This window comes from Herpailurus yagouaroundi, unplaced genomic scaffold (assembly GCF_014898765.1).
Source record: "Herpailurus yagouaroundi ecotype Mexico unplaced genomic scaffold, PumYag 29, whole genome shotgun sequence".
Taxonomy (NCBI): Eukaryota; Metazoa; Chordata; class Mammalia; order Carnivora; family Felidae; genus Herpailurus; species Herpailurus yagouaroundi.
This window is the reverse complement of record NW_024412377.1, coordinates 118,686,926-118,699,350: the sequence shown is the minus strand read 5'-3', so window position 1 is coordinate 118,699,350 and position 12,425 is coordinate 118,686,926. Positions and strand designations below refer to the sequence as shown.

The window sequence follows — 12,425 nt, the reverse complement described above, 5'->3', positions numbered from 1 at the left end:
TAATAAAAAATAAATAAATAAAAATGCATATTTAGAGGAGCACCTGGGTGGCTCAGTCGGTTAAGCATCTAGCTGCTGATTTTCCCTCGGGTCATGGTCTCATGTCTCGTGAGTTCGAGCCCTGCACTGGGCTCAGTGCTGACAGAGTGGAGCCTGCTTGGGATTCTATTTCTATCTCTTTGCCCTTCCCCTGCTCATGCTGTCTCTCTCAAAATAAATAAATAAACTTCAAAAACTGCATACGTAGAGAGAAAGCAAAGTGGCAAAATGTTATCAACTGGTAAATCTAGGTAACAGGTATATGGCTGCTTGTTGGTCAATCTACTTTTCTGTACGTTTAAAATTTGTCAAAATAAAATGTTAAAATAAAGCTACAGAAGGTTAAAAGGATGGAGAAAGATATTCCACTGGAACACTAACCAAAAGGGAACTGATGTTATTATGATAATATCATAGCCTTTAGGCAAAAAACTTCTAAAAACAGAGGAACACTTCCTAAAAGTTTGGGGTGCTTGAGTGGCTCAGCTGGTTAAGCGTGTGACTCTTGGTTTTGGTGCAGGTCATGATTTCACAGTTCATGAGATCAAGCCCCAGACTGGGGTCTGTGCTGGCAGCTGTCTCTTCACTCTCTGCCCCTCCCTGACTTGTACACACGCTGTCTCTCGCGCTCTCTCTCCCTCTCTCTCAAAAAAATAAACATTTTTTTTTAAAAAGGAAAAAGGCCAATTTACCAGGAAGATAACAATTTAAATTGATACACACCTAATGACACAGCATCAAAATATATGAAACGAGAACTATGTGAACTGTAAGGAGGAAAATGTAAATCCATGATCTTGGTAGATTTTAGTACCCTTCTCAAAACCAAAGCAAGAAAACTGTAGGATACACATTTGAACAGTTCAGTCTGCAACTATGACCTGAAGGACATATACAGAACTCTATAACTGCAGAATAGACACTGTTTGCAGGTTCACATAGAACATGTATAGAAACGATCGTATACTGAACGGGACGCAAGCTTGTCTTTACGCGAGAAGGCACTAGGTAGGCTTCTGAAGTGCCAGCGTTGTGCCGTTCTTTGAGTGGTGATTATATAGGTTTTTGCTCTATTGGCAGATCAGTTTGCTGTTGCTAATATTTTTGTGAATTTAACTTTTAATGCTTTTAATATTTTGTGTGTATATGAAATATTTCTTATTGTTATTCAGTTTTTGTGTCTGGGCATATTTCACAACTTAAAAAGAAGTAAAATCCTTTAGGAAGGTATCAATTTCCTATCAATGCCATTAGCCCAAAGCAACCTGTTTTTCCTTTGGCATTTCAACTAATTGCTGTTCCTTCAGTGGAGCACCAGGTGAAGCAATGGGCTTATGCTTAAAGGCTTCCTTATACAAAACTTAGATATCTTTAAACACAAGAAGCATGTTCAGCCCAGCAAGATGTTCATTCTAAGAGAGACCAAGGAAATGAACTTGCAGGAAGAGAGGATCCATGAATCCCAACACACACTTAATCCAAGACAACACAAGTTCACAGGCTCATTTTATAAAATAGGCATAATCATGCACAATATTAAAATTATTTTCCTTCCTCATTTGCTTTTTGATTTTTTGCCAAGCACATATAGTTTAATTTGCCTATAAGTTAAGTTAAACATAAGTGAGTTTGTATTTAGGCACCAGGAAAGATTACTTGAGGAATAATTTCTTGGGGAATAATCAAGGTTGTGCAGATTGAGAGCAGCAAAAGAATCTAAAGGACAAACAACATGATGGTGGCCTCACAGAAACCAATACTAAGGACATGATTATAGCTGAGAGTAATCTTAAGCCAATATATCCTGGGGCTTTTTTTAAATTAATTATTAATAAGTAACACCTACTGAAGGCTTACCAGTCGCCAGTTACTATGCTATATACAGGATTTTCTAAGATTGTTTCATCTAAATATCTCACAATAAGACTAGAAAGTAGACACATTATTACTTCCATTTTACAGATGAGGAAACTGAGGCTGAGTAACTGGACAAGATCCCCAAGAAGCAAATGGAAAAACTGGAAAACTAACCTGGTTTATCTAGCTTGACAGTATGTAAGCTTACCTGCCAGGCTATGCTGCCGGGCTGCAGCAGATAAATAATGACTTACACTTGATCTCTGAGGGATCTTTCAGTTCTAACACTCTATGACTTACTTCAATGACTCTATGACACAGCATTCATTTTGGCCTAGTGATGTCAAAATGTTGCAAAATAAAGAAGTTCAGTAAAATCTCTTGACATATCCTGAAGATTAGAATTCAGGTTTCTTAGGGTTATCAGAATTGGTCTCTGCACAAATTGAGCCCTTCAAGAAATGGAAATGTTTTTCTCCAATGTCATTCAATACCTAATACTTTTTCCTCATATGACAAGGAATGGCACAGACAATATCATCAAGACATTCCAGTGAGAATAAAGGAATAAATCTGCAATACAGTGGGCATGATCTTTAAACACAATTGGACTTGAGACAAATTTGATAAATGAAGATTTCTGGGGGGAAAATCCTTCTCAAAATGCCTAAATTTCGGGGCACCTGCGTGGCTCAGTCAGTTAAACGTCTGACTCTTGATATCAGCTCAGGTGTTGATCTCAGGGTTGTGAGGTCAAGCCCCACATTGGTTTCTGTGCTGGGCGTGGAGCCTTCTTAAAAAAATAAATATTAAAATACCTAAATTTAGTGTAGATGGTTACATAAACTGCTTCTAAACCATTGATATTAGCCTTGAAAAAAATACTATTGGTGGTTAATCGAATATATTAAAGTTAAAAAAAATCCTTATAAATACAAGACCTATTTATTCTTTATACAAAATACTTAGTGATCATTAAGTCAAAATATTCTCATGTGTTTTTTTAAATCATCATGAGTTCTGTTTTTTTTAAAACAGTAAAACAAGCTAATTCACTTTTCTCTTTACCGCTAACTCCATAATGGATATAATATGAAAAGTTGCTAGATAAAGTACCCTTCATGAAAGAAACATACTGACACTTTTGTGTTAATCTGAAAGACTAGAAGTTTCTGGGGGCACCCAGGTGGTTCAGCTGCTTAAGCATCTGACTCTTGGTCTCAGCGCAGGTCATGAGCTCACAGTTGGTGAGTCACACCAGGCTTTGCACTGAAAGTGTGGAGCCTGCTTGGGATTCTCTCTCTCCCTCTCTCGGCCCCTCTCCCAGTTGCTCTCTGTCTCTGTCTCTCAAAATAAATAAATAAACTTAAAAAAGGAAGCTTCTAGGAAATAGCAGGAATTTGTTAAAAGACCAAAAAATAAAAAAATAAAAAATAAAAAATGATACAAACTACTTCTCTCAGAAGTCCCAAGGAGGAAAAAAATAATTTATTAGGTCTAGGAACCCAAGATGACTTGGTGTAATTATGAATACATGCAGAATTTGATCATTAGAAATGAAGTCTATCAAGGTTCAGTCTTAGGTTCTCATAGCCAATCTGTAGACACAGAATAGTCATATCTCCAGAAACCAGGATATATCTCCAATTTGCATGAGTTTAATGAACCAAATAAACAATTGTATCACCAATATCTGCCCCTAGCCCATTTTCAGTGAGATGAATTTTCTTGCTCATGAGGTCCACGTGGAAAACAGCATGCTCAGAAATGGGGGTCTTCCCGGTGTGCTCTTTTCCCAGGACAGGAACTCGCCGAGGCCCCAAGAGTGGATCATCAAATCTCATCAGCTTCACTTTAGAAAGGTCTACAGCAAAAAAAAAAAAAAAAAAAAAAAAAAAAAAGATCAATTTGAGCATTTAATTACAGTCACTGACTCAAACCCATGCCTAAACGTGACAATTCATGTTTTAAACACATTGGTTGTTTACCTAAAAGATATTTGCATGAGATTATTAAATAAGACTCCATCTCAGAAAGCCAAGCTAAATCTAACACATCTCCATCCTGTCAGCTTCTACTCAGATCAAAGATTCAGAGATACAGAGATTCTACATAACACATCTCCTCGAACTATAAACCAAGAGGAAGGATGGAGTATATTTTTGAGCACTATCCTATACGGTTTCTCAAATCACTTTTTATATGCTTCAATTAACCATTTTTCAAAACATCAATCAGTCCAAAACTTATTTCTCTTTCTTGTCTTGCTCCTGGGATACATTAAAACTGCAAGTGTTGTAGCTTTTTTGGAAAGATACTTTTAGAGGAAGAATTACTACTCTAAGAAATAGCATTACCAGTTTCTTGTTTTGCTCAAAGGATGAAAAGTGTTTGTATTACCAAGCTGATGAGAGACAAGGAGAGACGGGGAAGGACAGGGGAAAGGGCACAGCTCCCAGAGGTTTGAGCTTCTGGATGAGCTCCAACCCTACCCTGCTTGCTATTTCCCTGATCTGCTCTTATGCAAGCTGATAAGATGGCTCCTGGCAAAGAATGCACTTGTCCCTCGAACAAATTTATGATCCAAAAATCCTGCCAACAACTGAGCCTGAAAAAAAATTTATTTCAGCAATTCTGAGATGTCCCAACATCAAATGCTTTTATTTTATATAGTGGGAAAACATCACAAATGACTACAAATGCTGATTGTGCGTTTATATCTCATTCTAAGTGTAGCATGGCTAGTTATACTTAACCCGATCAACAGAAATAGAAGATATTTTCTGATTTACTTCCTACCCCTCTCTAAAGCAGATTGCTAGGTGGTCTGAGAGCTACACTCTCTCATGTTGCCTTGAGAGTATGAAGCTTAGCATGAGAGGGATAAGAGATAAAAGCAGACATTAAGGCAGCTGGTGGCTATGCCAGGAGTACAAGTTATCCAGGCATTATGTTTTCTTTGGGAGACAAAGACTGAAAGGCGGCAAGTTTAGCATAGGGAGAGTGAAGCTAACAGAACAATTACCTCAGACTACCATGAAGGCAAACCCTGCCTGCAAGTCCTATTTGGGGGAGAGAGTACAATTTATCTTAACAGCTATTACAATTCAACATGCACATTGATACTAAATATTTTGCTACGGATGTGGTGAGAAGTTCTACCAGCAGGTTTTATGCATGAGGCATAAAATACATGAAATACTGTAGGTCTGCACCCCTACCTCTCGCTCTCACTTTTTCCCTCTCCCCCGCCCTTCACTATCCTCCTCCCCCTCCTCCTCCTCCTCCTCCTCCTCCTTCTCTCTCTCTCTCTCTCTCTCTCTCTCTCTCTCTTCCTCTCTGAAACAGACCTCCCTTACCATTCCAAGCAATTCTGAATCAAACTATTTCAAAGAAACCTTAATACTCAATCCGGTATCTAAGTGACAAAACATTATTTGCTTTGATGTTTCACCATGCAGCTCATTACTGCCAATAATTCTTGGAGCGATTTTACTATCTTTTCTTATCCCAGACCTCTCTCGTCACTGCAAATGTAGAAATTTAAGTCTGCAACTACACAAGAATTAAGGCACTTCGAGAAAAGATGAGAGTGATTGAAAGTCCCTAGGGACTGATAATGTGAAATGGAGCCTTTCACCTCCATGGTATCAGTTCATATGGGGCATGGGCTGGGAGTGATTTAAAGTCATTATCCTCAAATAGTTGCTCAGTGGCCTTTGTGGACAGAAATGATGGTTTTACTCCAGTTGTTCCTGGACCTAGATTATAATCACCCTCAATGCAATTGGCACTAATTGGACAACTTACTGGCTATGCAGCAAACAGAGTGAGAAATACATTATTGAATTTCACTCCCTTCCCATCTCATACACTCAATATACTCAGCTCCTCTGGGTATCAAAGCATCCTGAGGGCTCCTGGAAAAGTCTCAAGGTTAGAGCTCTTCTGCAGATACTTGAAGGAATATCCATTTCTAACTCCACCCTAACGTTTCTATCCATTTTCGAAAATTCACAGCAGCTACAAACATCAAACTTAAAGTACTTTATGATAATATTATTCACAGCCAGTATGACAAAGGATATAAGAATCATGCCAGAGGCCCAGCGAGAAGAAGCAAGATATAGAAAACACGTTTCAGCACAATGCTGAAGAAACTAGTCAGCCCTGTATCTGAGCATATTTTAAAGGGAGGCAATTTTAACATTACAAAACACAATGTTCAATAGAGGAATACATCCTCTCACACAGTACAACTTCAGAGTAATCCTATCGCGTGGGTCCCCACAGCTATTTTCTTTAAATGCCACCATATTATTCTTCAAAGATAAGAGTTCTGCCTTTCCCCAAATCTTCTTGTGACTGAATATATGCAACACAAAACAGCCAAATGGAAGGCCACAGGAAGGCTCCCAAGACGTTAACATCGCACAGTTTTCAAGTTCTGCATTTTGTGGCCCGTGACTTCTAAGGATGGCACTGCCTGGTTTACTGAGGGAATGTGATAAATGTCTGTAACAACATGAACGATCCCTGACATTTTGCTAAGGGAAATAAACCACCTCTTCACACCGTTGTAGGATCCCACTTCTACAAGGTACCTAGAACGGTGGAATGCAAAGAGACAGGACAGCAGTGGTTACCAAGAAGTAGAGAGAGGTAGAACGGGGAGTTCCTGTTTAACAGGTACAGGGTGTCAGTGTGGATGATGGAAAAGTTCTGGAGATGAACAGTGTGACGGTTGCACAGCAATGTAAGTAAACTTGATGCCACTGAACTGTACGTTCAAAAAGCACAAAAACAGCCAATTTTATGTTATGGATATTTCACCACAATTTTTTTAAATGTTTACAAATGAAAACTCCCTAGCCCTAACATACTGCTGCTATACAGGGAGACATTAGTGTTTCCCTCCTGCTGGCATGCCCTTTCCCCTCGCCCTCTTGGATGTAACTTCCAAGGTCCCATCCAAACAGTGTTTTCTCTGTAAATTCATCCCTGATCACCAGAGCTGGAAATAATCTCACTGTTTTCTGTGCTATAAACTTTATCTACACCTCCCTTATGGTATGCAGCAGTTTGTCCTTAGGTTATGATCATGTATGTGAATAGCTTCGCACCCTGCTCCTTCACTAGACACAGCCGTCTAAAGAGCAGCACTCTGTGGGCTCCCCAAAGCCCCAGGTACACACACACGAGCCGCCACATGTATACTGCATACACTCTACTCATAGTCTCTCAACAAATGTCCACAGAAGATGAACGAATGACCTCAAAAGAACAAAAAATACGTGTAGGATGAATTCCAAAGAGCTATTTTAAGTCTTCTATGTAAATGTGATATGGCTGACCTGAATATCGTTCCATAAATTAGGTCACTGTCTTAGATTTCGAAATCTTTTCAGAAAATTTCTATACTGATAGAATGTAACCCAATCAACTCTTGATTGCCATCAAGAAGAGAGAGTGAGAATGCAAAATAGGGAATCTGGAGATTAATTTGTCTTTATAATTTAGAAGAAAAATAATGGAAAGACACACTAACTCCCTTCACACTGCTCCCCCTTAAATGTGGCTGAGAGATAGAAAAAGAAGCTGTAAATTATTATATTAAATCTAATCATAGAAGATCTAGACTTCTTCTTGGTAAGAAATTAAGATTAATTACATATTTTAACTGGAAGCATATTGTTTAGAAGAAAGAATACAAGCTATGGAGTCAAACAGACCTGAGTTTGGATTCCAACTCGAGGATGTACTTACTACCTTAATGAAACTACAAGTTATTTAGCCTTTCAGAACTCTATCTCATCATCTGCAAAAGGGGAATAATAATACCCTCTACATTCTAGAGCAGTAAAAGGATTAAATGGCTAATACATGGAAGATGCTCAATAAGTTTCACTCTGTTTCTCTTCCTTCCCCAGGAACAGACCTAGTAAGCAGGTTAATTTGAAATATTACGTGTATGTACACCTTCCGTCTGAAAACCTTTAAGAGAAGGAAATTGCTTGCTACAATTTTAAAGCTAGGCGGAGTCTTGGAAAACTATCTAATCCAACTGTCCTCTTTTTACTAAAAAAGAGGTCAGTTTAGAGTTTAAGTGACATGGCCAAGTCACCAAGCTGCATAGCCACAACATCCCAAAGAGAATAGAGGCTTCCTGATTTTGAGCCCAATACTCTTTGCATTACATGCCACTGCTGTCCCTCAGCAGACCAGATGCTCCTTTCTCCCCTCTGCTTAGAACTCATCATGTCCAGGGGCGCCTGGGTGGCTCAGTCTGTCAAGTGCCCGACTTCGGCTCAGGTCATGATCTCGCAGTTCGTGGGCTCGAGCCCCGTGTCAGGCTCTGTGCTGACAGCTCAGAGCCTGGAGCCTGCTTTGGATTCTGTGTCTCCCTCTCTCTCTGCCCCTCCCCCACTCATGCTCTGTCTCTCTCTCTCTTTCTCAAAAATAAATAAACATTAAAAAACCTTAAAAAAAAAAAAAACTCATGTCTGCAAACTACTGCCAAATGTGCATTTCAGGAAAACCATTTACCTTTGATTCCTCGGTCCATTTTCATTAAACGCCTGATTATGGAATCGCGGTTATCTCCTTGCCTGATTTCAATTTTGGTTGAGAAGTGGCCATTGGATGGCTGGGGGTTTACTAAGGAAACTGACACACCAGGCTAGGAAAATAAAGAGAAAATGATTGTTTTACAAAATCAAACTTGAATACTGCTGAGGGAGGGAAAATCTCTATAAAAGTTAGTAATGCTCAATGAAAAATTTAATTCTGGTAGTCTAATATCAAGACCAAGGGATACTCAAATATGAAATAAAAGATGTACAAAAGCTCATGCTTACAACCAAATGCCTAGGTGAAAATGACTGACTATATATACCAATACTGATGATGGAGAACAACAACAATTATATTTTCTTTTAACTCCCATCATTTATTGAATTTCTACTATGTACCAGGCACTGTACTAAGCATTTTATAGACATGATTCCTATAAGCTGAAAGGTAGTTCTTTAAAACCTCTTTTCACAGATAAGAGCTGAGAACCAGAAACATTAACAAGGTTACAGAGCTAGTAAGAAGCAGAGCCCGGATTAAATCCCATAATATACCATACTATTTCCTACATTATATAAGCTATATAGCCAAAGACTTTGCTCATTATTTTAAGTGGAAAAAGTCAACTGAGTCTTAGGAAAAACTTAAAACATAGTAGCTTAAGGGAACACTTGAAAGTAGCTTGACAGAAACATATTTGTAAAGGGAACTCTATTTCATGTACCTATCCAATGGGCCAAAGGACTACACTTTAAAAAAAAATTTTTTTTTAACGTTTATTTGTTTTTGAGACAGAGCACAAACGGGGGAGGGTCAGAGAGAGGGAGACACAGAATCTCAAACACGCTCCAGGCTCTGTCAGCACAGAGCCCGACGCGGGGCTCGAACTCGCAGACCGCGAAATCATGACCCGAGCCAAAGTCGGTCGCTTAACCGACTGAGCCACCCAGGCGCCCCGAAAGGACTACACTTTAAAAAGCAACAATAGGGGCGCCTGTGTGGCGCAGTCGGTTAAGCGTCCGACTTCAGCCAGGTCACGATATTGCGGTTCGTGAGTTCGAGCCCCGCGTCGGGCTCTGGGCTGATGGCTCAGAGCCTGGAGCCTGTTTCCGATTCTGTGTCTCCCTCTCTCTCTGCCCCTCCCCCGTTCATGCTCTGTCTCTCTCTGTCCCAAAAATAAATAAACGTTAAAAAAAAATTTTTTTTAAATAAATAAATGAATAAATAACCACATATTTTTAATGTAATGAGGCCTTCATTCTTTCAAATAGGCTTTTTCTCTTTGTTGCATTTTCAATTAAATGTGGTAAAGGTAACAGGATACTTATCAAGAAAAGTAGGGCATTTTATGGACTCCCACAGTTGCACTCCACCAGGCAATGGATTGAGAGCAAATAAAAAGAATCTCCCAAAACTCTAAAACCTGCTTATCTTCACCAATACTGGCCAAAAACTAAGGGAAAAAAAGTTATTTCTAGTATAATGTAAGATGATTCATCAATCTGGTTTATGCCAGAAGCTAAAAAATCTTAAATAACCTTATTGAACCAAGACTCATCTAAAGTAAGAAAGCTCCTTTTCACTATTTAAAAAATCTTATATATCAATTTCCACTTCATTTTTTAATAAAAGTCAGGTGTTGACACAAAAATAAACTCAAAATGGATTAAAGACCTAAATGTGAGACTTGAAAGCATAAAAATCCTGGAAGAGAGCAGAGGCAGCACTTTCTCTGACATCAGTCATAACGATATTTTTCTAGGTATGTCTCCTGAGACAGGGGAAACAAAAGCAAAAATAAACTCTTGGGACTATATCAAAATAAAAAGTTCCTGCACAGAGAAGGAAACAGCAAAACTAAAAGGCAACCTACTGAATGGGAGAAGATATTTGCAAATGACATATGCGATAAAGGGTTAGTATCTAAAATATGTAAAGTACTGACACAAGTCAGCGCCCAAAACACAAATAATCCAATTAAAAAATGGGCAGGAGAGCCTGACTGGCTCGGTCCGTTAAGCTTCCGACTTCAGTTCAGGTCATGATCTCACAGTTCATGAGTTCGAGCCCTGCATCAGGCTCTATGCTGACAGCCTGCTTTTGGATTCTGTGTCTCCTTCTCTCTCTGCCCCTCCCTCACTCAGTCTCGGTCTTCCCCACCCCCCCCTTCTCTCTCTCTCTTGAAAATAAATAAACATAAAAAAAAAACTTTTTTTAATGGGCAGAAGACGTGAACATTCTCCAAAGAAGATGTAGAGATAGCCAACAGACACATGGAAAGACACTCAGCATCACTCATTATCAGGAAAATGCAAATCAAAACCACAATGAGAACACCTCACACCTGTCAGAATGGCTAAAAATTAACAACACAAGAAACAACAGGTGTTGGCAAGGACATGGAGAAAAAGGGACCCTCATGCACTGTTGGTGGGAATGCAAACTGTTGCAGTCACTCTGGAAGACAACATGAAAGTTCCTCAAAAAGCTGAAAATAGAACTACCATATGATCCAGTAATTCCACTACTGGGTATTTACACAAAGAATAGGAAAACACTAATTTAATGGATACATACACCCATATGTTTATTCAGCATTATTTACAATAGCCAAATTATGGAAACAGCCCAAATGTCCATCAATTGATAAATAGATAAAGAAGATGTGGGGTGTCTGTGTGTGTGTATAAATAGAAATATATAAATATATATAGAATGGACTATTACTCAGCCATAAAAGAGAATGAAATCTTGCCATTTGCAACAACATGAACAGATGTAGGGATTATACTGCTAAGTGAAATAAGTCAGAGAAATACCATACTGATTGCACTCACATGTGGAATTTAAGAAACGAAACAAACGAACAAAGCAAAAAGAGACAAACACAAAAACAGACTCTTAACTATAGAGAACAAACTGATGGCTACCAGAGGGGAGGTGGCTGGGGGGGATGGTTGAAATAGGTGATGGGGATTAAGAGTACATTTATCATGGCAAGTACTGAGTAATGTACAGAATTGTTGAATCACTGTATTGCACACCTGAAACTAATATAACACTATGTTAACTATACTGGAATTAAAATTAATAAAAAAAAAAAAAAGGTTAAAAAAATCAGGTTTTGAAAATCTTATTTTGAAGGGCACATGCACCCCAATGTTTACAGCAATGCTATCAACAAGAGCCAAAGTATGGAAAGAGCCCCAATATTCATCAACGGATGAATGGATAAAGAAGATGTGGTGTATGTTAGGATGTCCTTGGAACCACAGTAGAGGGGACGGCCATCTTGCCAGCTCAACCCAACGAAAAGTTGCCAGAACGAATTGGAGGTCAACCAATCACCGAGCGACAGCACGACCTGGTGCGAAAAGGCCCACCCAGACCTAAACCCGGAACCGCTGCAGCTTAAAAACCCCACCCCACCACACCTGGGCGCGACTTCCTTGACTCCTCTCTCTCTCTCCCTGAGTCACGGAACCTCGCCCGAACTTAGTTCCCAAATAAAGCCTTTGACTGCTAAAATTTTTTAGCCTCTGACTCCTATCTTTACCCTGCCTTACGCCTGACCCTAACAGTTATATATATACAATGGTTATTACTCAGCAATCAAAGAGAATGAAATCTTGCCATTTCCAACTACGTGGATGGAACTGGAGGGTATTAGCTAAGCGAAATTAGTCAGAGAAAGACAGCTATCATATGGCTTTACTCATATGAGTAATTTAAGATACAAAACAGATGAACATAAGGGAAGGGAAGCAAAAATAATATAAAAACAGGGAGGGGGACAAACACATTAAGAGACTCTTAAATACAGAGAACAAACAGAGGGGTTGCTGGAGGGGTTGTGGGAGGGGGGATGGGCTAAATGGGTAAAGGGCAGTAAGGAATCTACTCCTGAAATCACTGTTGCACTATAAACTAACTTGCATGTAAATTTAAAAAATAAT

The 12,425-nt window shown here is 39.1% G+C and overlaps 1 protein-coding gene across 1 annotated transcript in view; it reads right to left on the bottom strand.

The window, feature by feature from the left end:
• Nucleotides 1–3,355: 3,355 nt before the first annotated feature.
• Nucleotides 3,356–12,425, bottom strand: part of LARS1 (leucyl-tRNA synthetase 1) — a 75,522-nt gene continuing 66,452 nt past the window's right edge. Inside the window, exons 31-32 of the mRNA XM_040453669.1 lie at nt 8,443–8,575; nt 3,356–3,760 (exon numbers count right to left, since the gene is read on the bottom strand). Of these exons, the coding sequence (XP_040309603.1) occupies nt 3,555–3,760; nt 8,443–8,575 (339 nt within the window). The 3' untranslated portion in view covers nt 3,356–3,554. The remainder of the gene's footprint in view (nt 3,761–8,442; nt 8,576–12,425) is intronic.